The 22030-nt window shown below is 32.9% G+C and overlaps 1 protein-coding gene across 1 annotated transcript in view; it reads right to left on the reverse strand.

Moving 5' to 3' along the window:
* TRPC4 (transient receptor potential cation channel subfamily C member 4) overlaps nucleotides 1–22030 on the reverse strand; it is a 207908-nt gene that overhangs the window by 146111 nt on the left and 39767 nt on the right. The window contains exon 2 of the mRNA XM_049778889.1: nucleotides 8599–9003. Within this exon, the coding sequence (XP_049634846.1) occupies nucleotides 8599–8976 (378 nt within the window). The 5' untranslated portion in view covers nucleotides 8977–9003. The remainder of the gene's footprint in view (nucleotides 1–8598; nucleotides 9004–22030) is intronic.

Genomic DNA, 22030 nt, shown 5'->3' on the forward strand with positions numbered 1-22030 from the left:
GAGCACTCAGTATTCACAGTATCATTTATTTTGTACCATATGAAGTTTGAGAATGCTGAAGAAAAATTGCTTGTTTTGGAATCCAATGAGGACAACTAAATGAATGCAAGAGTAAATAGTAAACATTTTCAAGGTAATTGAGACTTGATGCAGAGAGTAAATGAATTCAACGTGAAAATCATAGATCTGTTTAAAGAACATGGTTTTCTGTTAGTAACAAGGGTATATTTTATTAGTATTTATATAAATTAAAATAGGTCTTCATTTTTAATCAGCACAGTAAGGTTTGAGCTATATATTTATATGTATGCATATATGTATAGGTATATACATATATATACATGATAATGCCAATCTCCTATTTCAGACTGACTTCTGATCACATATCAGGAAATGCTTCCAAAGCTAATTTTGCATTAGCAAATCTACTGAAATAATTATCTTAATCCCTTATGTGCACTGAAAAGGCATGAATATAATAAAGTGAATTAAACCCCCCTTTTCTAATTCTGAACTCTTTTTTTATTTCTAATAATTGTCTTATTTAGAAAAGCCTGTAAGACAACTATTCTAGAATGTAAATTGCCAACACTTAACTTGATGTTTTCAGCATACATTGTATGCTTACATATGTAAGATAAAATAAAAATAGTATATACTGTATATTGTTGTTACATGGTGGAATATAAAAATTCTTTAAATTTTAATATCACCAAACTTTGATGACCAAATAACATTAATATGATACTAATATTCACAAAAGTAAATCAAGATTTAGAGAGAATCATATTTTTCCTATTGGCAAATGTTAAAGAGAATGCTAAGTCAGCACTTCCAATAAATTACTCCTTCCAACTCATGACATTTTTCTTTAGTATTTACTGAACAGTCAAATTATAATTGGCACTATTATATCCTACATGAAGACAGTCTAAATATGTAGATAATGAAACCTCTTTATTTTTATCTAACTAAATACTATAAAAAGAGTATAATTAACTGATGATTTAAATGCCTTCCATCCAAATTGCCATAGTGTCTGGTGCCAGACTAGCATGTTTATCTTCCAAGACTATTGATTTCCAGCACTAGCATTTCTTGATTTTGTTATCTTAAATATATTTGTATGCTATTGATGCCTTTATTTCCCCCATCAAAATTGAAGAATAATAGTATTATTTTCATAGAATAATGTGAAAACTAAATGAGATGATACAAATAAATTTCTTGCAGTCCAAAAACAATAGCAGGCTCAATGTTATCTAGCTTTATTACTAATCTTGTTATCATAGTATTATTATCACTGTTGTCGTCACTCAGACTAGTTCCAGTTAGTTGCTAATATAAATTTATAGAATCTTTCAGTCAGATCAAACCATATTCACATAGTTTTCTTCTGTCTTCTCATAAAATAAAGTTATGATATTAGATACATTTTTATTTTCTAGAATAAATATCAAAAATAAACATTTAGACTATAGTAATAATCGGAGGTTACCAGGTGGTGTTGAAAAAGGTTATAGGAAATCAAATAAAGGGGTCATGTGAAATTGATGAAATTAATGTAGTACATATATTCATTTATTTTCAATGATTTTATGTACTATAATACAAGGTAATTTTCTCAATAAAAATATTGAATGTATTTTTATGCCATATTTTCATAATATATTTAGGAAATTATATAAATAAAAATATCATAAATACTTTCAACAATTGAAAAATTCATATAATAAACACCACTGTAGTTAGTAATTAAGATAATTAATATACATATAATTGATATTAACCTAAAGCAGGTTATATTTGTATATACAACAAATACAGAATATATAGCTGTAAATATTTTGTAACTTTCAATACCTTTTAAATAAACTTTTTCAAAGTAGTTTGCCTAGAAAGCCATATTAGATTTATTTGGTAATTGTTAGAAATATATATTCCAGGTCCCCATTTCAGATTAATGTATCAATGACTTTGGGGAATCTAGCAATCAATATACTTATAAGCCCTCACAGGATTCTGATAATGTTAAAAATGGAGAAGCATTGAGATATTTTTGAAGAATGTTACAGCAAACTTCATTATGAAAAGCACTTACTGACACATCTATAATTAAAATTTAATCTGGTCTTATATACACCAAATATATATATGTATATATTATATATATGTGTATATATATACCAGCAAGAAGCTAACTCTGACAGATGTTTGCTACCCTGTTGAACTTCAGAATATCTTTTGGAACCTTGTATAAAGAAGCTTCACGTTAATTATACAAGACACCAGAACTCTGGGATAGATTAACTAAAAGTTTTGTTGATATAAGAGACTACCTCAAGATATGTTTTATAAATAAATAATAAAATATCTTAGCTAAAAGTATCTAGTTTAAGAAAATAGACACAATTTTTGTTTATTCTGAGTACCTTCACTGAGGAGGAATTCAAGAATGTACAAATAGAGAAGAAATGTTTGGCCAGCAGGCTGACATAAGAGAAACCTTCCAGAAACAGATAGCCTGGGATAGCTCAGACTCCTGGCAGATTACAAACCTTTACTGCCTCTTATTAATAATCTGGGTTCAGATCAAGTACCTCTAAGGAGACAGAAAGTACTTGTGAGACTAGAGTTTAGCTTACAAGTTGAACATCTTCCAAAAAACACTCATAATAATAGCAGATATCTTCCTCAAATATCAAACTACTTTTGCCAATCCAAATGTGCTCAATCAGCAAACATTAACATGCACGGTCAATGGCCTATAAAGCACAAAATTAATAAAGATTATTTAAAATAAATATTAGGGGCTGGAGTAATAGCACAGTGGTAGGCATTTGCCTTGCATGTGGCCAACCCAGAACAGAATGTGGTTCAATTCCCGGCATTCTATATGGTTCCCTGAGGCTGCCAGAAGCAATTTCTGAGCACAGAGCCAGGAGTAACCCCTGAGCACCAGTGGGTGTAACCCAAAAACCAAAAAAAAAATAATAAACATGTTTAATAGTAATTTTCTATATATATTATTGTGTAATCTAAAATAATCAAGTCACAGATTAACATCTGTCTTAATTGACTACATAGACATAAAACAAAATTGTGTCATGGTATCAGAAAGTACAGATACCTCAGGTATATGTTTGAGAGAGAATTTCAAACCACTGTCTTGACTGATTAAGGAACAGTGAAATCACACAGATAAAATTAGGCTCCACACATAGACATAAAAGTATTTCCCTATTAGATGTGAAAAGTGATACTATAAAATAATATAGAACACATGTCTTTAGAAATTATTGCTTGTTCACCAAAGTGAAAGTGTACAATTTTGAAGTGTGAAATAAAATAAATGTCCTATCAATAAAGTTTTCCTAACAAGGTAATTTACAAATTCCTAGTTAACAAAACAAATAACAAAATGCCCATAAAGCAATGTAAAAGTTTTGTGACTGTGGATTGCTGTTTAATCAAAATTTTGACACAGGAAATGGGAGAAAGTGAATGGTAGTATGAGACAAGATTGAATCTTAAAACACAGATTTCACTAAGAAATAATGAAGTTTTTCCTATGACACCTCATCACAAAGCTCTTTTAATGACACAAGAATTCCTATAAAAGCCATCTTTGAAATAAAATAATTAAGAGAAGAATAAGTTTCTAAAAATGTAGAATCCAACAATTTATTTTTTCAGATTGTGCATTATTTATACAATATGTTGAGAGTTATGTAGCAATGTTTCTGAAGCTAGAAAATAGGAACATGGTGCTTGCCTTACACACAACTGACCCATAGAACGAGGGGTCTTCAAACTACGGCCCACAAGCCACATGCGGCCCGCAGAGGAATCTGATCTGGCCGCCAGCAGTGAAGCGCTGTTTGGTTGCCAAGATACCTGCCAGCATATACACTCAGTGTCACGGATTCTCAGGGATGACATCAACTGCCTCCGCCCACAGCATGTTGTGTGCTGGGAGGGTGGGCGTGAGGGTGGTGTTGAGAGGGACACTGATGTGCCCTTGTGCCTGGTGCTTGGCACGCGCATTGCTGATAACGTCACTGGAGGGCGACGGACGCTGCGAGACGAGGAGTACCACATGTGGGTATGATGTAAAAAGGAGCCTGCTCCACCCCCAGGCAACGTGGTGTCTGTGTGCTGTGCCTGACTGTCAGTGAGGATTTCCTCCACTCCCTCCACTGCCAAAGGTCAGTCAAAAGTGCCATAGAAGTACATTTTTGCCAGATGGGGGGTTCTGCCCAATTGGGCTGTGGGTGACTCATATGAAAATTCCCCTTTGGGGGTGGTGAGGTGTTCAGTGCTGAAATCAAAGTTAGGGGGTGGGCGGTGGTTGGGAGGTTAGGGGTTCGGTGCTGAATTGCCCATGTGGAAAATTAGGGGTTCTATGCTGAAGCATTTTAAAGGGGTTACATTGAAAATTTTATATGCATTTTGCAATTCCTTTTCAGTATTCACATGCTGATTCCGAACTATCAATTTGGGCATTATATAGGGAGATATAACTGAACTATCAGAGACTGAGCTGGTCTGCTTAGAAAAGCCTGCAAGGGGTAAGTGTTCACATCAGGGTCTAATGGGGGTTCATACACTGTGTGTATATATACACACATATTTGTATTTCACTAATATCAGTTTGGAATCCCTAGGAAACAATGATGTCAAGAAAAAGAAAAATTGACGGCGAGTGTAGGATATTCAAAGAAAGTGGACTTATGATTACTTTTTTATGCAGTACAAAGAAAAAGCTGTTTGTCTGATATGCCAGAATATAGTGGCTGTGTTCAAAGAATACAATTTGTGACACCACTATCAAACTCAACATAAAGATAAATATGATTTTTTTGTTGGAGAAGTGAGAAAAGATAAAATATTACAACTGAAACATACACTGATGACTCAGAAAAATACTTTTGTGAAGCAGAAGCAGTTAAATACTTCCTCACTGCAGGCAAGTTTTCAAGTTGCCAAGCTAATAGCATGCAATGGCAAACCATTTGTGGAGGAAGAATTTGTTAAAGAATGCCTTATTTCTGTTGCAAAAGAAATGTGTCCAGAGAAGGCTGATTTATTTAGTACAGTGAGCCTTTCAGGAGTTAAAATGACACCAAGGATTGAAGAAATGGGAAAAAATTTGCTGCACCATTTGCAAAACTCTGCAAAGAAACTTCGCTATTTTTCCTTGGTACTCGATGAAAGCAATGATACTCGTGATTCTGCCCAACTTTTCATTTATATGTGTGGGACAAATGAGTATTTTGAAGTCACAGAAGAGCTTGCTGCACTGCAATGTATCAAAGGTACAATCACAGGAGTGGATATATTTGAAAAGGTTTGTCAAACTGTGAATGGTTTGGAGCTGAACTGTGTTAAACTAGTCAGTGTAACAACTGATGGTGCTCCTAGCATGGTGGGGTCTAAGAGAGGAGTAATTGCTCACATTTCACAAGAGATGGACAAACATAACCATCCTCATCCAATTGCCATACACTGCCTCATCCACCAACAAGCGCTGTGCTGTAAATCACTGAAGTGGGACTCTAGTATGAAAATTGTGGTATCTTGTGTTAATTACATTAGAACTCATGCACTAAACCACAGACAATTTCAGGAATTTCTATCTGAGGTAAATGTTGCCCATGAAGATGTTCTGTACCACACAGAAATCCATTGGCTGAGTAGAGGGAGAGTTTTGAAACGTTTCTATGACTTATTTCCACAGATTACAGCTTTTCTACTTTCAAAAAAACAAGAAGTACCAGAGCTCAATGATGCAAGATGAAAATGGCACCTTGCCTTTCTGACAGATATAACAGAGCTACTCAACAGTTTCAATCTTCAACTTCAAGGCAAGGGGAAGCTCATCTGTGATATGGCATCGCATGTGAAAGCATTGGAAGTAAAATTAGGCCTTCTCATCAAACAAGTACAGGAGGAAAACTTCAGTCATCTCCCAACAACTCAAAACCTGTCAGCGGACAAACATTGGTTGCATTCCCAAAGGACACATGTCTGGCTTCACTAGAATTGTTGCAAAAGGAGTTTTAATTTAGATTTAAAGAGCTTCATCTCCATGAACAGGATATATAGCTTTTTCGTAACCCATTTTCTTTTGAGATTGAAAATGTCCTTACAATTTACCATATGGAACTGGCTGAACTGCAGAATTGTGACTCTCTGAAAGACGCATTTAAGTCAAGTAACCTTTTGAATTTCTATGTATCTCTCCTCTCTGAGACATATCCAAATATCAGAAACCATACACTCAAAATGGTAACCATCATTGGTAGCACTTATTCCTGTGAACAGACTTTTTCAAGAATGGAACATCTGAAATCTCCAAACAGATCAAGATTAACTGATGCCCACTTGCATCACTTGTTATGGCTGGCAGTGACAAATATGGAACCAGACATTGACCATCTCATTAGCCAAAAGCAGACCCACAGTTTCCATTGAAATACTGGTGTGTGATCTGTTTATTTATAAATGGTTTTCATTTTATTTATATAAGATATGTGCAGTGTGAGTAGGAATTGGTAGCTCATATAGTCTGGCCCTCCAGCTCTCTAATAGACCATAATCCATCCCCCACTTTAAAAAGTTTGAAGACCCCTGCACAGAACACTACAAGGAGTTGTCCTCCCTGGGCACAGAGCCCAGGGTAAGCACTGAGGAGCTCCAGAATTTTATGTTTGCTTGTTTTCGGGCAAAACCAAAATGCTCAGAGGTTAGTCCAATTTTGCACTCATAATTTACTCCTGGGGACCATATGGCTCAGGGGACCAGATGGGATGTGGATGGTGTAACTGAGTCAGCCACTTTAAAATTAAATACCCTACTACCTGTTTATTGCATAGGCCCTCAGCTCCAGATTTAATTAGAAAGCAAAGCCAACAAGAAATGATAAAGAAAGAAACAAAGAAAAAAAAAGAGAAACAAGAAAGGAAGAAAAGAAAGAAGAAAGAAAGAAAGAAAGAAAGAAAGAAAGAAAGAAAGAAAGAAAGAAAGAAAGAAAGAAAGAAAGAAAGAAAGAAAGAAAGAAAGAAGAGAGAGAAAGAAAGAAAGAAAGAAAGAAAGAAAGAAAGAAAGAAAGAAAGAAAGAAAGAAAGAAAGAAAGAAAGAAAGAAAGAAAGAAAGAAAGAAAGAAAGAAAGAGGAAAGAAGAAAAAGAAGGAAAGAGAAAGACAAAGACAAAGAGAAAGAAGGAAAGTAAGGAAGAAAGAAAAAAAGAAAGAAATTTTAAATGTGTAGGGATAAACATCAATTACTATGTTTAGGTTTATTCTTCAAGTAAGTTGTGGTTTCTTTGTGTAGGTTAGAGAATAACAAAGTTTACTGGCATAATACTTCTGTTTTAAATGTTTCAATTTCGGCCATTTGTATTTCTTTTTTATCAAAGTGTCTGTTCATTCTTCTCCCCATTTTTTGATGGGATTAGATGTTTTTTTTTTTTTTTTTTGTAAAGTTCTGTCAGTGCCCTGTATATTTTGGATATTAGCCCCTTATCTGAAGGATGTAATGCTCCTCGTCACTAATCATCAGAGAGATGCAAATCAAAACAACGATGAGATACCACCTCATACCACAGAGATTGGCGCACATCACAAAAAATGAGAACAATCAGTGCTGGCGGGGATGTGGAGAGAAAGGAACTCTTATCCGCTGCTGGTGGGAATGCCCCCTAGTACAGCCTCTATGGAAAGCGATATGGAGGTTCCTTCAAAATCTGGAAATTGAGCTCCCATTCGACCCAGCTATTCCACTCCTAGAGATATACCCTAGGAACACAAGAATACAATACAAAAACCCCTTCCTCACACCTATATTTATTGCAGCGCTATTCACAATAGCCAGGCTCTGGAAACAACCAAGATGCCCTTCAACAGACGAATGGCTAAAGAAACTCTGGTACATATACACAATGGAATATTATGCAGCCGTCAGGAGAGATGAAGTCATGAAATTTTCCTATACATGGATGTACATGGAATCTATCATGCTCAGTGAAATAAGTCAGAAGGAGAGAGAGAGACGCAGAATAGTCTCACTCATCTATGGGTTTTAAGAAAAATAAAAGTCATTTTTGTAACAATCCTCAGAGACAATGAGAGGAGGGCTGGATCACCAGCTCACTCCATGAAGCTCACCACAAAGAGTGGTGAGCACAGTTATAGAAATAACTACACTGAGAACTACCATAATCAAGTGAATGAATGAGGGAACTGGAAAGCCTGTCTGGAGTACAGGCAGGGGTGGGGTGGGATGGAGGGAGATTTGGGACATTGGTGGTGGGAATGTTGCACTGGTGAAGAGGGGTGTTCTTTATATGACTGAAACCTTATCACAATCATTTATGTAATCAAGACATTCAAATAAAGAGAAAAAAATTTAAAAAAAGAAAATATTGTAAAATAGGCTAATTATTAATCTTTTTAGAAAAGTCATTAAATGGCCATTTAATAAGCTCTTCAGAAATGCTATGGAAAAAAATGTTTCAATTTCTTAAAATTGCGGAAATTGTAAATCTGTAGAAACATTCAGCAATCAAAATAAAATGGAGGGCATAATTTTCACTTACCTGTTTTTCTCCACTGGGTTTCTTGTGGTTCAGTAGCAGTTCCACTGCTCCTACCACTTCTTTCCTGATAGCATGTAGTAGAGCATCTCCGACATAGACATTAAAGCTTAAGAGTAGTTCAATGAGCTCCAAGTTTTCATTTTCAATTGCAATGAGAAGTGCTGTTCTTCCAAGAGGATCGATGCAATTAATATTTATTTTAAAATAAATTTCAGCTTCCTCTAGTGATTTTTTGACACTTGCATAATCCCCCTTTTCCACAGCATTCAAATAGGCTTTTTCTGATGGCGAAAGTTCTGATTCTGCTCGGACTATTCTTAGAGGGATGCGATCTCGGTAAGGGGCATTAATACTTCTTTTGTAATAGAACTGAGCCATGTTTCATGCCATGCTACTTCTTTATCTCTGAAAAAAAAAGAGAAAACAAAATATCACAGGTTCTATGTCAGTACACTTTTTCTTATTATGCAACACATTAAATTTAGACTGATTCTAATATCAAAAAATCGTATCATTTTTATTAATTCTGAAAACTTTCCACAATAGTAGAAATAGATCATACTTAATACATTATATAAACAAGAGTTTAAAATACTAGTCTTGCAGAGATAAAAAAATTCCCAGCTTTACCCATGCAAGACTATCTCACCTTACCCCTAACTGTTTAGTCTGGTGTTTGAAAACACACAATTGTGGACCATTGTGGATCCTATTAAAACTAATTCAGCATGATATTTCATAGGTTTACATAGCAGAGTCTGCATTCTATTGTCAATTGAAGAAATTACATAGGATGGCTTCACCTATCCATCCCTTAAAGATTTAAGAGTGTATGATCTGTAGGGAACACTTTAATTTCATTGGTGCTGGGCTGGGGGCATGTTAATGAGCTTTTGGAACATAATTAAACTTAATATGATATTTCCTAGCTCTGAAGTAGACAAAAGACTGAAGACATCATTGCTTTGAGAAACAAACCCAGAAATTTTTGGAGATGGAGGAACTGAGGCATCACCAAGCGAAGAGTGGACTCTGAGAAAGAGAAAATACTACATCATCCCCATGTAAAGAGATTCTGAGACCTAGGAAGTCACCAAGTTTGAAAAGGCCCTAAGTACCTGAGTGAAGGAACTTTTCAGAGCTGCCTGTACTCACAGGGAAGGTGTATATAAAGAGCATCTGTAAGAAAGAAGGGTTGGAGTATAATCTGTCCACACAGGTATTACGGCCCTAAAAAAAAAACTTCATTGCCTGTTCATGAGACATTCAGAAATAAAAGGGGAATATAGCATAAAAATTAATTGAGATATAACTTCAATGGACATTTTAAAGATTACTCTGATTTATAAACACACCTTATTAGAACACTTGCATAGATTCAAGTATTATCTATTTAGTCTTACAGAATAATTATTCACTCTCAAATCTAGTTTTGCTGTTAGCCTATATGCAGTCATATCTAGGGTTAATATTTCAAACTCCAGTTCAGAGTGCATGAACTAGAATAAAACTAAAACAATTAGTTTTATTATTATATATTATTCATTGTTATTATTTATTATTATTTTATTTGTTTATTTTATTATTATTTATTAGTTTTACTGGGAAACTGACCATGCCAGCTGAGGGATCTCAGATAACAAGAGCAGTTCAAAAGCTAAACTGACCTGACTCAGAATATGCCTTGAACAATTTGCCCCTGTGCCTTTTTGATAAATTAGTTTTGTCTGAAAATTATGACTTGTTAAGAAATTGAATATAAGTATTCCACATTTGCTTTGAATAAACTGGACAGAGTTTGAACACAACTTGAGTCTTTGACCTCTGTCTACCTCAGCCTACTTTGTGCATCCACCTTTCAAGGGACCCCAGAAGATTCCTTAGTGTCAGGAATAATCAGTCTGTGACAAGAAACTATAGAAAGTAAAGGTCTAATAAGAATCTAAAAGTAGCAGCATTAAGAGTGCAGGGCTTTCCTTGTAGTAATACAAGAATTAACTTTTATGTATGCAGAGAACCCCAGGTCAGGATGATTTCATAAAATTGTATATTCCTTTCTCCCCCCTTCCCTTAAAAAATACTCTACTAAGTTCTATTTTAAAGACTCAGGAACAAAATATGGGAAGCTGTGGACTGAAATTCAAATCAGAGATTTTAATTTTAATTAATAAACAATCATTTTCCCTAAGTAGATTAAAGATAAAAACAATTTGTGAGCAGCTACATTTTGATAGCAATTTCAAGGAAAAAATGACAAAGACTGTCATTAGAAATGAATATCACAATTATCTGAACAGGATTAAAAAATAGCAGAAAAATGTGTTCAGTATTAGTGTGGTTCTAAAGGCATTTTCTAAAGGATAAAGTTAGTTGTGCAGTAGAAAGAACAGAATATTTAAATTCCATAAAACAAAAGGAAAGAATTTATTTTAACAATTAAAACAATATTATTAAAAAAGACAATTTATTAAAGGTAAAAATATTTTCCCCAAGTATATAATTTTTATTTCTTTGTTTTCTGCAGAAAATCTTTAGTTTTACACATTATCATATATAAAATCAGAAATAAATACTTGTACTTTTCTGTCAGAATTTTACTACACATACTTAAGTCACATTTGTACTTTTACTAGAATCTGTTTTGAAATTGTATTTTCCAGATAACTATTTTATAATCAATTAACATTTTCCTAATGTTGATACAGTTTTAATCATTACCTGTTCAAATAGGATCTCCAATTTTATTTAGAAAATTTTCAAGTGTTCTGAATCTTTTTTTCTCTTCTTTTCTTAAATAAGATTTACATTTCAGAAGTTATAAGTTTTCCACCAAAAAAGATGTTTTTTTTTGTTTTGTTTTGTTTTTTTGTTTTTTTCAGCCACACCCGTTTGATGCTCAGGGGTTACTCCTGGCCAAGCGGTCAGAAATTGCCCCTGGCTTGGGGGACCATATGAGACTCCAGGGGATCGAATCGCGGTCCTTCCTTGGCTATGGCTTGCAAGGCAGACACCTTACCTCTATGATACCTCACCAGCACCAAAAAGATAAGTTTTAAGTTAAATATCTTATGCTGTAATGTAACTCAAAAGCAACTGTTAATTTTGTATTTTATTCTTGAATATATAAAGAAATAATGAACTACAATTCTTTTTAAAGTTATTTGGAACCATCCTATGAGTTTCAAGAAAATTATATCACTGAATAAAGGAATAAACAGCATTTTAACTAAAATATTAAGTTATTATGATATTAAATAAAGTAGGATTATACTTATTAAAATTGCATAATCTTATGATTTAAGAGACACCAAGCATTAAGCACTAAATATCCATTGTTTAAAATGTACCGACTACAGAAAATGTCATATGCTAGAAAAAATTATTTACCTTGATTTCTAATTTGTAAGATATAGAAGATATGTTTTATAAAATATATGTGGCATGCCAAATTTGAGTTTCTACTATTGAACATTAGGTTACATGCATTGTTCTACTCCATTTTCCCAACCACTTTTCAATGAAAATAAATTTCCTCACTCTAGCTGCTGATACTATTTTCTTAGCTTTCAACAATTTCTATTTCTGTTTTATAGCTTAACCTGTGTGATGACTCCTCTCTAATTAATTACACGTCTGCTCATGAGCCCATAATTTATCTTTAAATTGTAATCAGCTTTGGTATTTTTCCTCTCTAGTGTTTTCTTCCACTGACTCATTTACTTACGAATTGTGGCTCTCCAGCATGGAATGAACATTTTACCTTAATTGCAGTACTGTTCCAGGTATTGTCAGCTGTACATTGGTCTTTTCAAACCAAATATACATTTTAGCAAATCTACTGATTGAGCCTTTAAAATAAAAACTTGTGCCAACCTTAATGCCATGACTTTTTTTCTTTTTCTTTTATGTTTCATCTTAGTGCTATTTATCTCTCTCAATTGCTCACCCAGATTCTTTTTCTTACTCATAAGCCAAATATTACCGGGATTTAATTCATGACTAATTTTTTAAAACATTTCTCTTTTACTCTTTTATCCATCTATCACATTTACCAGCTAATATCATCCATTTATCATTAGTCAAAATATGCCATAAAATATTTTAATATCATAAATTATGACACATTATATATGTATATGTACATACATTTTCATTATGCTTTGAAGTCCACTTTGAAAAGTGATATCCCACTCGTTAGTTATATGCCTATGTTTTTATATCTTGTTGTCTTTAGTCTAAGGTTATTTAAATATAAATTAACACTAAATTATATTTTGATCTTAATATCAACATAACAACTGTTCAATTACATCTCTGTAATACTGACTTTATCTTATCAGTCCTTTACATAACTATAACAATATCCTTCTAATATTTTCATTGATAATATCGCTGTATTGTTCTTATTTGACTCCAGAATGTAATGATCTAAACTTTCTAAAATATAAACAATTCTAAAACTCTGTAAATTACTGTTATTCAAAGAAAAATGGTCACTTAATAATTTATTATAAAATACTGGAATTTTATTATTATAAATTACTATATCCTCCATATTATGACTTCTAAATGTCTTTTTAGAGGAAAATAACTACCTTTGGGAAAAATTATTATATAAAATAGACTATAAAACAATTTGGTTAATATAGCTCTAGGCATTTTTTCAAACTGTTCTTTACAATAAGAATACTTTTCCTTCCCTGAAATCTTTGTCGTATTGGTTTATTGTTTTAGGAGCTTTTTTGTGAACTCTGTAGGGTGTCCAATGTATATCATCATGTCACCTGCAAATAGAGAGTTTGACTTCTTTTCCAATTTGGGTTTCTTTGATTGCCTTCACTTGCCTAATTGCTCTTGCTAGGACTTCTAAAACTGTTGAATAAGATTGGAGACAATAGATAACTTGCCTTAAAAAGTGAAACATAGCCTTGAAGGATATTTTCCTGACTTAGTAAGGCAAAATTATACCCCTTATTATGTACAAACCTTATAAACTCATAGATGTATAAGTAATAAGATTTATATTTAAATGAAATTGTTATTTACTCAATTTTGTACTAAAATCATAATCAAATTATAATTGCACAAACATTGTTAATAAGTCTATGAATTAATAAATCTACATTTAAAGTAATCCCATTATCTCCAATTTAAATAAAGGAATAAATCAATAAAGTCAAATTGCTTTGGTTACTTGCATAAAATTAGTCTAGCATTTATTAAATATTTATTGGATAAAGCAAAAGATACTAATATCTAATCAATAACATTATCCAAAATACTTTGATTTATTTTCTGTTTATACCATACCTTAAAATTTTTGTAAGTAATATTTTGTAAGCAATATACATTACTGAAATGTATAAGTCAATACATTATGACTCATCTAAAATTTTATTCTCATTGCTACTATCTAAACTTATCAAAATGAAAAAAAAGTATTATCATTTGGATGATGCTTTCTGTCAAATATTACTACAAAGGGAATAAATGCAACAAAGTCTGGGAAAATTTTTGAGTATCTTCACTGAAAAATTAAATACCAAGTCTAAAATATATGAAAGTGTATCTAAAAAATTACAAAATAATGTAGGAAAAATCTGAGGTAAAAAGTTTTTATATATAAGATGGGTTTATGGGTGAATTTTATCAAATATTCAGAAAATAAATACTACCATTTGTCTTTGAACTCTTCCAAAATATTGAAGAGATGGGAACTCTACTTACTATCATTTATAAGGCTAACATTCCACTGATAACCAAAGCTGACAAAGAAACTATAGATAATTCTCACAGATGAACATTGATGCAAAAATTCTTAACAAAATCTTAGCAAACCGAATCCAATAGTATATCAAAAAGTTATACAATATGACCAGTGGGTTTCATCCTAAGTATACTATGATGGTTTCATAATGCAAATCAGTCAATATCAACACCTCATAAATAAAAGGACAGATAAAAACATATGATATCAATCTATGCATAGAAAGTACTAGACAAGATCCATCACCAATTCATGATTAAAACCTCTGCAAAATATGTGTTGAAGGAACCTTCCTCAACATAGTAACAACTATCCATAGTAATTCCATAGCCAATATTATAGTAAATGGTGAAAAACAAAAAAACATTTCCACTGAAGTCAGGAACAAGGCAAGTTATCCATTGTCTCCACTCTTATTCAATATAGTTTTAGAAGTTCTAGCAACAGCTATTAGGCAAGAAAAAAAAATCAAAGAAACCCCAATTGGAAAAGAAGTCAAATTCTATTTGCAGATGACATGATAACTGACATACATTGGAGACCCTACAGACTCCACAAAAAAGCTCCTAGAAACAATAAACCAATACAGCAAAGCAAATAGCTACAAAGGCAATACATAAATATCAGTTGCATTCCTTTATACAATAATGACTCAGAAAAGAAAGATACCAGCAAGTCTTTCCCATTTAAAATAGTGTATCAAGTACCTAGGATTCAACTTTAAAACTTGGATGAGAAAATTATTCCATGAAAACTTAAAGAAACTGAGGAAGACCCAATGAATAGAAATCATTTTATGATCATGGTTCAAAAGAATCAATATTGTCTAAATGACCTACTCATCTAAAATACTATATAGACCCAATGCAACCTTTATCCAAATTCAGAAAACAGTTTCAAGGACTTAGGACCTATCCTAAAGGATGAGTGCATACTACTATTCATCACAGCAGTCAGTACAATAATTGAATAGGAATCAACCTAGATGTTTACCGTCAGACAAGTGGATCATGAGGATGTGCTACAAAACAAAATGAAATACTGCATAGCTGTAAGGAATGATGCCACATGAAATTACCTGAAACATGGAATTGGAAGATACTACATTAAATGAAATAAGCAAGAAGAAGTATAAATACAAAGTGATATCACTTAATGAGATATTCGAATAACTGCATGAAGAAATGCAATGACTAAAATGAGGGTAGTCAAGAACATCCTAGGCCCCAGAATGTAGTGAGAAGAACAGAAACTGAGTGGGAGAGGGAAAAAGGAAATGTATGTGAGGGGAGAGGAGCGAGAAATATGAAATGTAGTCTAAGCATAAAAAAGTTTCTGAAAAGTTTAATTTTGGGGAGTGATATAATTTCATTGCTGTTTTTAAAGATCACTAGGGATGCTGATTGATTTGACATTATACTACAAGTGGAAATTAAGAAGTTATCTGCCAATATTCAAGCAAAGCACTTTTTAAAAGAGGAAACAGTAATCTCTATGATTAATAATGCAAAGCTCATTGACTTTAAGACTCCAAACTCTTATATACTAATTCAACTTATTCAAAATGGGAATTTAAATGTTTTTATTTTTAACAATCTTATTCAATGAAATTTCATTACTGATATGCAATGGAGTAATCTTGTTTTCCCTTCTTTCAATATTCCTCCATTTTAAAAATATTTTTGTTTTGTTTTTGTTTTGGGGCCACACCCCGTGACACTCAGGGGTTACTCCTGGCTATGTGCTCAGAAATCACTCATGCCTCGGGGACTATATGGGACTCCAGGGATCTAACCGTGGTCCATCCTAGGCTAGCACACAGCAAGGAAGACACCTTATACTTTGCGCCACCTCTCTAGCCCCTTTTGAAATAGTTCTAAGGAATTTGTGGCTAGCTTCATACCAAGAACTGGTCTTTCTCACTCTAGTCACTATTGCCTCTGGATATTATTGCTAAACTTTCTTTTTCTTATATTCTATAAATGAGTGAGATCATTCTATGCCTATTCCTCGCCTTCTGACTCATTTTACTCAGCAAAATACTCTCCATATTCATCCATGTCAAAGCAAATTCACGACTTTATTTTTTCTAACTCCATGTAATGTACAGGTAGGGTAGAGAAGGGACCATTGTTACATGATAGAAAAAACTGATCTTTCTGGACAAGAACTAGGTGCTGAAAGGAGATAAATTAATATGTATAATACCCCTTCATTAACTATAATGTAAATTACAATGCCTAAAAGGGATAAAAGGAAAGAGGGAGAGAGAGGAAGAGAGAGAGAGGAAGAGAGAGAGAGAGAGAGAGAGAGAGAGAGAGAGAGAGAGAGAGCAAAGGTTCCAGATGAAGGCAGATGAGAGGATGGGAGAGAAACTGAGGACATTGGTGGTGAGAAATGGGCACTGGTTATGGGTGGTATACATTTTATAAGTAAAATTCAATCATGAACAACTTTGTAAACTAGTGTTTAAATAAAGTAAGTAATTTAAAGAGAATTAAAGGAGGCCAGATCGATAGCACAACTGAAGGAATTTGCCTTACACACAACTGACACATATTCGATCTCTGGCATTTCATATGATCCCCAGAGCTTGCCAGAGTGATTTCTGAGTGCAGAGCCAGGAGTAACCCCTAAGTGTTGCCACCTGTGGTCCAATATCAAAATAATAATAATAATAATAATAATAATAATAATAATAATAATAAATACTAATAAAATAAACTCTGGGTAACTAACTCATTAATTCAAGCTAGACTATATGTAAACATATTGTATTACCTCATCAGAAATAATTGTACTTTTATTTATTTATTTATTTTTTTGGTTTTTGGGCCACTCCCGGCATTGCTCAGGGGTTACTCCTGGCTGTCTGCTCAGAAATAGCTCCTGGCAGGCAAGGGGGACCTTATGGGACACTGGGATTCAAACCAACCACCTTTGGTCCTGGATCGGCTGCTTACAAGGCAAACGCCGCTGTGCTATCTCTCCGGGCCCAAATTGTACTTTTATTATGTCAAAGATGTTTAACCTCTTGTAAATAATGAAAACTTAATTTATGACAAAGAAAAATATTCAGAATATATGTAATAGGAAACAAAACAATAGGGTTTTTTTAAGCTACACACATTTTCAAAAAGGACTTATTCAGCAGTAAAATGTATTCCAAGTTCCCTACCATAACTAGATTATGTTTTCCTTGAAATGATTTTTGATGTGTGTGTCTTGGATTATGCTCCCCACAAAAGGGAGTAAATAAATCTCACTTCTGTAGCTAATTGAGAAGCAGTTATGGGGTGGGTTGAGGGGATCAGAACCTCCAGCTGGAGTACAGTGGTGGTTGGTTGGTGTTAGTGCTTGATATTGGCGGTTTTGTTGGAGGTTGTTGGTTGGAAGGTGGCTGGATTTTCTGAATGGCTTTGCTATAAGAACTCTTTTCTCCCTCTCCTGCTTGTTTTCTTTATTAAACCAGTTAGGAGAAAAATCCCTGTCTAGGCAGAGTTATTCCTGAACAGCAACTGGTGGAAGGCGAATTCTCTCTATGTGTGTAATAAATAGTCATGTTGGCAAAGGCAGTGTTCTGTAAAAACCAGAAATAAATCATACTGATAAAAAAAATAACAGAAAACTCCTTAGATTTGAAAATAGTTGATAAAAAAATATAACCCCTTAAAAATACTGCCAGTTTGATTGCTGTATATTAACACACCATGTATGTGATCCTGAGAGTGGTGGTGTCACAAATGGCACATATATGTATGTATATATATATATATATATATATGTATAAGAGAGAAATAATTGAACACATATTGCACAGAAATTAGATAACAATATATCAACAGGGATTCATGAAAAATCAGAACATGGAATGAAAAAGTTACAAACGATTTTGTGACAACTGATTAAAAGGTTGGAACAAATTATTTTGAATAGCCATAAAAATGCATTCTAATGGATTTAAAACTTAAATATTAAAACTAAAAATCCAAGATAGCATCAGTAAAATCAATTCATCTTTTGATGACAGTTTTCTTTCTTTTTTTTTTTTTCTTTTTTTTTTTTTGGTTTTTGGGCCACACCCGTTTGACGCTCAGGGGTTACTCCTGGCTATGTGCTCAGAAATTGCCCCTGGCTTGGGGGGACCATATGGGACGCCGGGGGATCGAACCACGGTCCTTCCTTGGCTAGCGCTTGCAAGGCAGACACCTTACCTCCAGCGCCACCTACCCGGCCCCAGATGACAGTTTTCTAAGAAAAAATGAATATGAAAAAGAGTTCTGATGTGCATACATTTATGAAATATACAAAAAGTTAATATTAAAAGCTAACTTAGGAAAACAAAGGAAAATGAAGGGAATTATTCAATATAAATATGATCAATATTAGTGATATAAAGGGATGATGTGAGGGAAAATATTTAGTATAAATAAAATCATTATTGAATAGAAAAGAAAACCAGAAATATTCAAAGAATAAAATGAGTTTTATTAGAAAAAATTATAAAGAAAATATTGTATGAAAATGCATTTATTATTACTAACCTCTAAAAACTGAGTATTCTACAAGTAAAACCAATACTTCATTTAAACTAGAGACTTCCCTTAACAACTTGAAGACTTAACAACAACCTGCTTACAGGACAGGGCTTCCTGTATTGCCCTTTCATGGTGAGGTGAAACGAGAAGACACTCCACATCATGACTTCAATTTAGGATATGCAGATTCCAGAATCTTTAATACAGAAACATGATACCAACAACAGAGACTGTGTGAAAAGTGTGTTGGCACTACAGACAATGTCTTGGATCAGACGATAACTTGCCTGAAGCCTAGAGTTGGTCTTATGCCAGGAAACTTCAAGGGTAGGATCTCTTTGTATTTAGGCCAAGGTTATTCCTTTCCATGCCTCTCATATTTTGGTGGGCCTATGCAAACAACAATTGCCACTCTAACACCATTTTTACTGTGCTCCTTTGACTCTAATCCTTAAAATGCACCCACTTAAAATTTGAGGTTAAATGCATCCAGTTAAAATTTGAGATTAACTTAAGCTAATATGCATGTACATGGAAATGTAAAAAATATTATGCCTCTAATGTTTAAGGAGTTACATAAGTTTTATGGCTTTATATTGCCTTGTGTGCTGTTAAGAAATATTATAATGTGCTACAATCTTGGGACTTGAGGGACAAAGTAATTGTACATGGATTCTGTTTTATTTATCTTAACTTTCTTTGGCTGAAAGTTCAAAGTTAGGATATCAGCAAGGGGACTTCTTCTGAGAATTATGTTATGGCTGATTGTCCTTCCACTGTAACTTTACCTTGTCCTCTTTCTTTGCATCTTTTGTTCTCATAATTCAAAATAAAAAAATTAATAATAAAAAATTATTTAAAAAATAAACTATTATATTGTACAAAATAATAACAAATATCAGATAGAATAAAATAAAATATACATATTTTTGTAAATAATGGGCGATTAATTGAAAAGGAAAAAATGTTCCAAGTTAATTCTCTAAAAAAATTTTAATCCTTTATCATAGAAATAAGTATTCTAGAGCTATATTTACAAGGAAGGCAATGAAGTGTGCACAGAAGCAAAAATAACTATCTGTTGCTGAAAAAATCTGGGAGACAGATAAAAATCAATCATTGTCAACTCATTCATGCATTAAAATTTTTAAATGCTCTTTCATTTAAAAGGTTATTTAAATTTAATTAATACAAGAATACATGCACAATGATAAAAATCTATTTATATTTATAGATTTCTAGATATAACTATTCTAAAAATTAATTTTTATAAGAAAAATGTAAAATATTATAAAAAAGTAAATTCTCTCTTGTTGCAAAATAAGTGTAATTTATAAATAGGAATCCTGCCTAATTATCTGGTTCTCATGAATAAAGGGCTTATTTACATGACTTTAAAAACAGTAAATAAGATATGCAGACATGTACAAAAAATGCAGCTGTCAGGAAAGATGAAGTCATGAAATTTTCCTATACATGGATGTACACGAAATCTATTATGCTGAGTGAAATAAGTCAGAGAGAGAGAGAGAAATGCAGAATGGTCTCACTCATCTATGGGTTTTAAAAAAAATGAAAGACATTCTTGCAATAATAATTTTCAGACACAAAAGAGAAAAGAGCTGGAAGTTCCAGCTCACCTCAGGAAGCTCACCACAAAGAGTGATGAGTTTAGTTAGAAAAATAACTACATTTGAACTGTCCTAATAATGAGAATGTATGAGGGAAATGGAAAGCCTGTCTAGAGTACAGGCGGTGGTCGGGTGGGGAGGAGGGAGATTTGGGACATTGGTGATGGGAATGTTGCACTGGTGATGGGTGGTGTTCTGTACTTGACTGAAACCCAAACACAATCATGTATGTAATCAAGGTGTTTAAATAAAATATTAACAAAATGTAAATATAAAAGCTTTGGTCTCATGAAAAGGGTAATAACTTATATCAATATTTGTTTCAAATTGAATGTTATCTCAGAGGCTAGAATATTCACTGTTGCTGAAAGTATTTAAATATTAAAATTGTAACTTAAATGGAATATTATTGTCAAAAACTACATGGATGGTTAAGTTGAATAATCTTAACTATGGTGATTTGACTATATGATTATGTGATTTGGTAGCTGTCTCTACCAATAAACAATGTGATCTGAGATGCAGTTTCAACTTTATTACAGTTTGTACTCTTTTATTACAATCATATTAAATGATCTTCCTACATTCTTGAAGCTATATATTTTATTTTAAAAAATAAATTATAGCTTATCTGCATTCATTTTCTATACATGAATTTCTTGCTCATGGTCACAGAGTTATTATCTCCTAATCTTACACACTGCTATTTAAATAAAAATGTTTTTAAAAAGATCAGACTAACATAAATACATAACACAGTTTTAAATATATTTATTTTATGATATAGCCAAGAGAAAGATTTTGAAGTTTAATAAACTACAATTTTCAGTTGTAGTCTTCATTCTAAATATTTTTATTATTTAACTTATATTTCTATATAAATATTAACTTATTACTAAACATAAGTATTTCCAGCTCATAAATCCTTGCTTACCTGTTCCTATAAAAAAGGCCAATGATATCACTAACAGTTGATCCCTCTCACTTTTTTTAACAGTCCCTGCAAAATTAAACTGGTTCAATTTACTGATTATGTAGGCAAGAAAAGATCCTACTATACAGTCATTCATTAATATAAAGTGTAGCAATGGTATAAATAAATATGTGTCTTACTTCAACTGTTACATTAAGCCCACATGGAACCTGCTTCCAGTTCAACAGAGTTCATTTTGCCTTTCATCTATCAAATTGATATTCTTGGTGAAAATTAAATGATGTAATTTAACAAATCTAAAACTATAGTAAACAAAAGAAAGTAATTATTTCAGCAACCCCCACTTAATAGTCTGGCTTGGAGATATTCTGCCCACCAATCATAGACATATACACTTCAAACAAATCTACTAAGGTTCACAATAAATAACCTAAACTCAGACTAATTCCTTGCTTAAAAATTTTAGTCTCTTTCCTTCTTTGTTCTTATTTTGGGACATCTAGTAATGTTCAGAAATTATTCCTGGCTCTGTGCTCAAGGTTCACTCCTGGGAGAACATATG

Source organism: Suncus etruscus, chromosome 8 (assembly GCF_024139225.1).
Source record: "Suncus etruscus isolate mSunEtr1 chromosome 8, mSunEtr1.pri.cur, whole genome shotgun sequence".
Taxonomy (NCBI): domain Eukaryota; kingdom Metazoa; phylum Chordata; class Mammalia; order Eulipotyphla; family Soricidae; genus Suncus; species Suncus etruscus.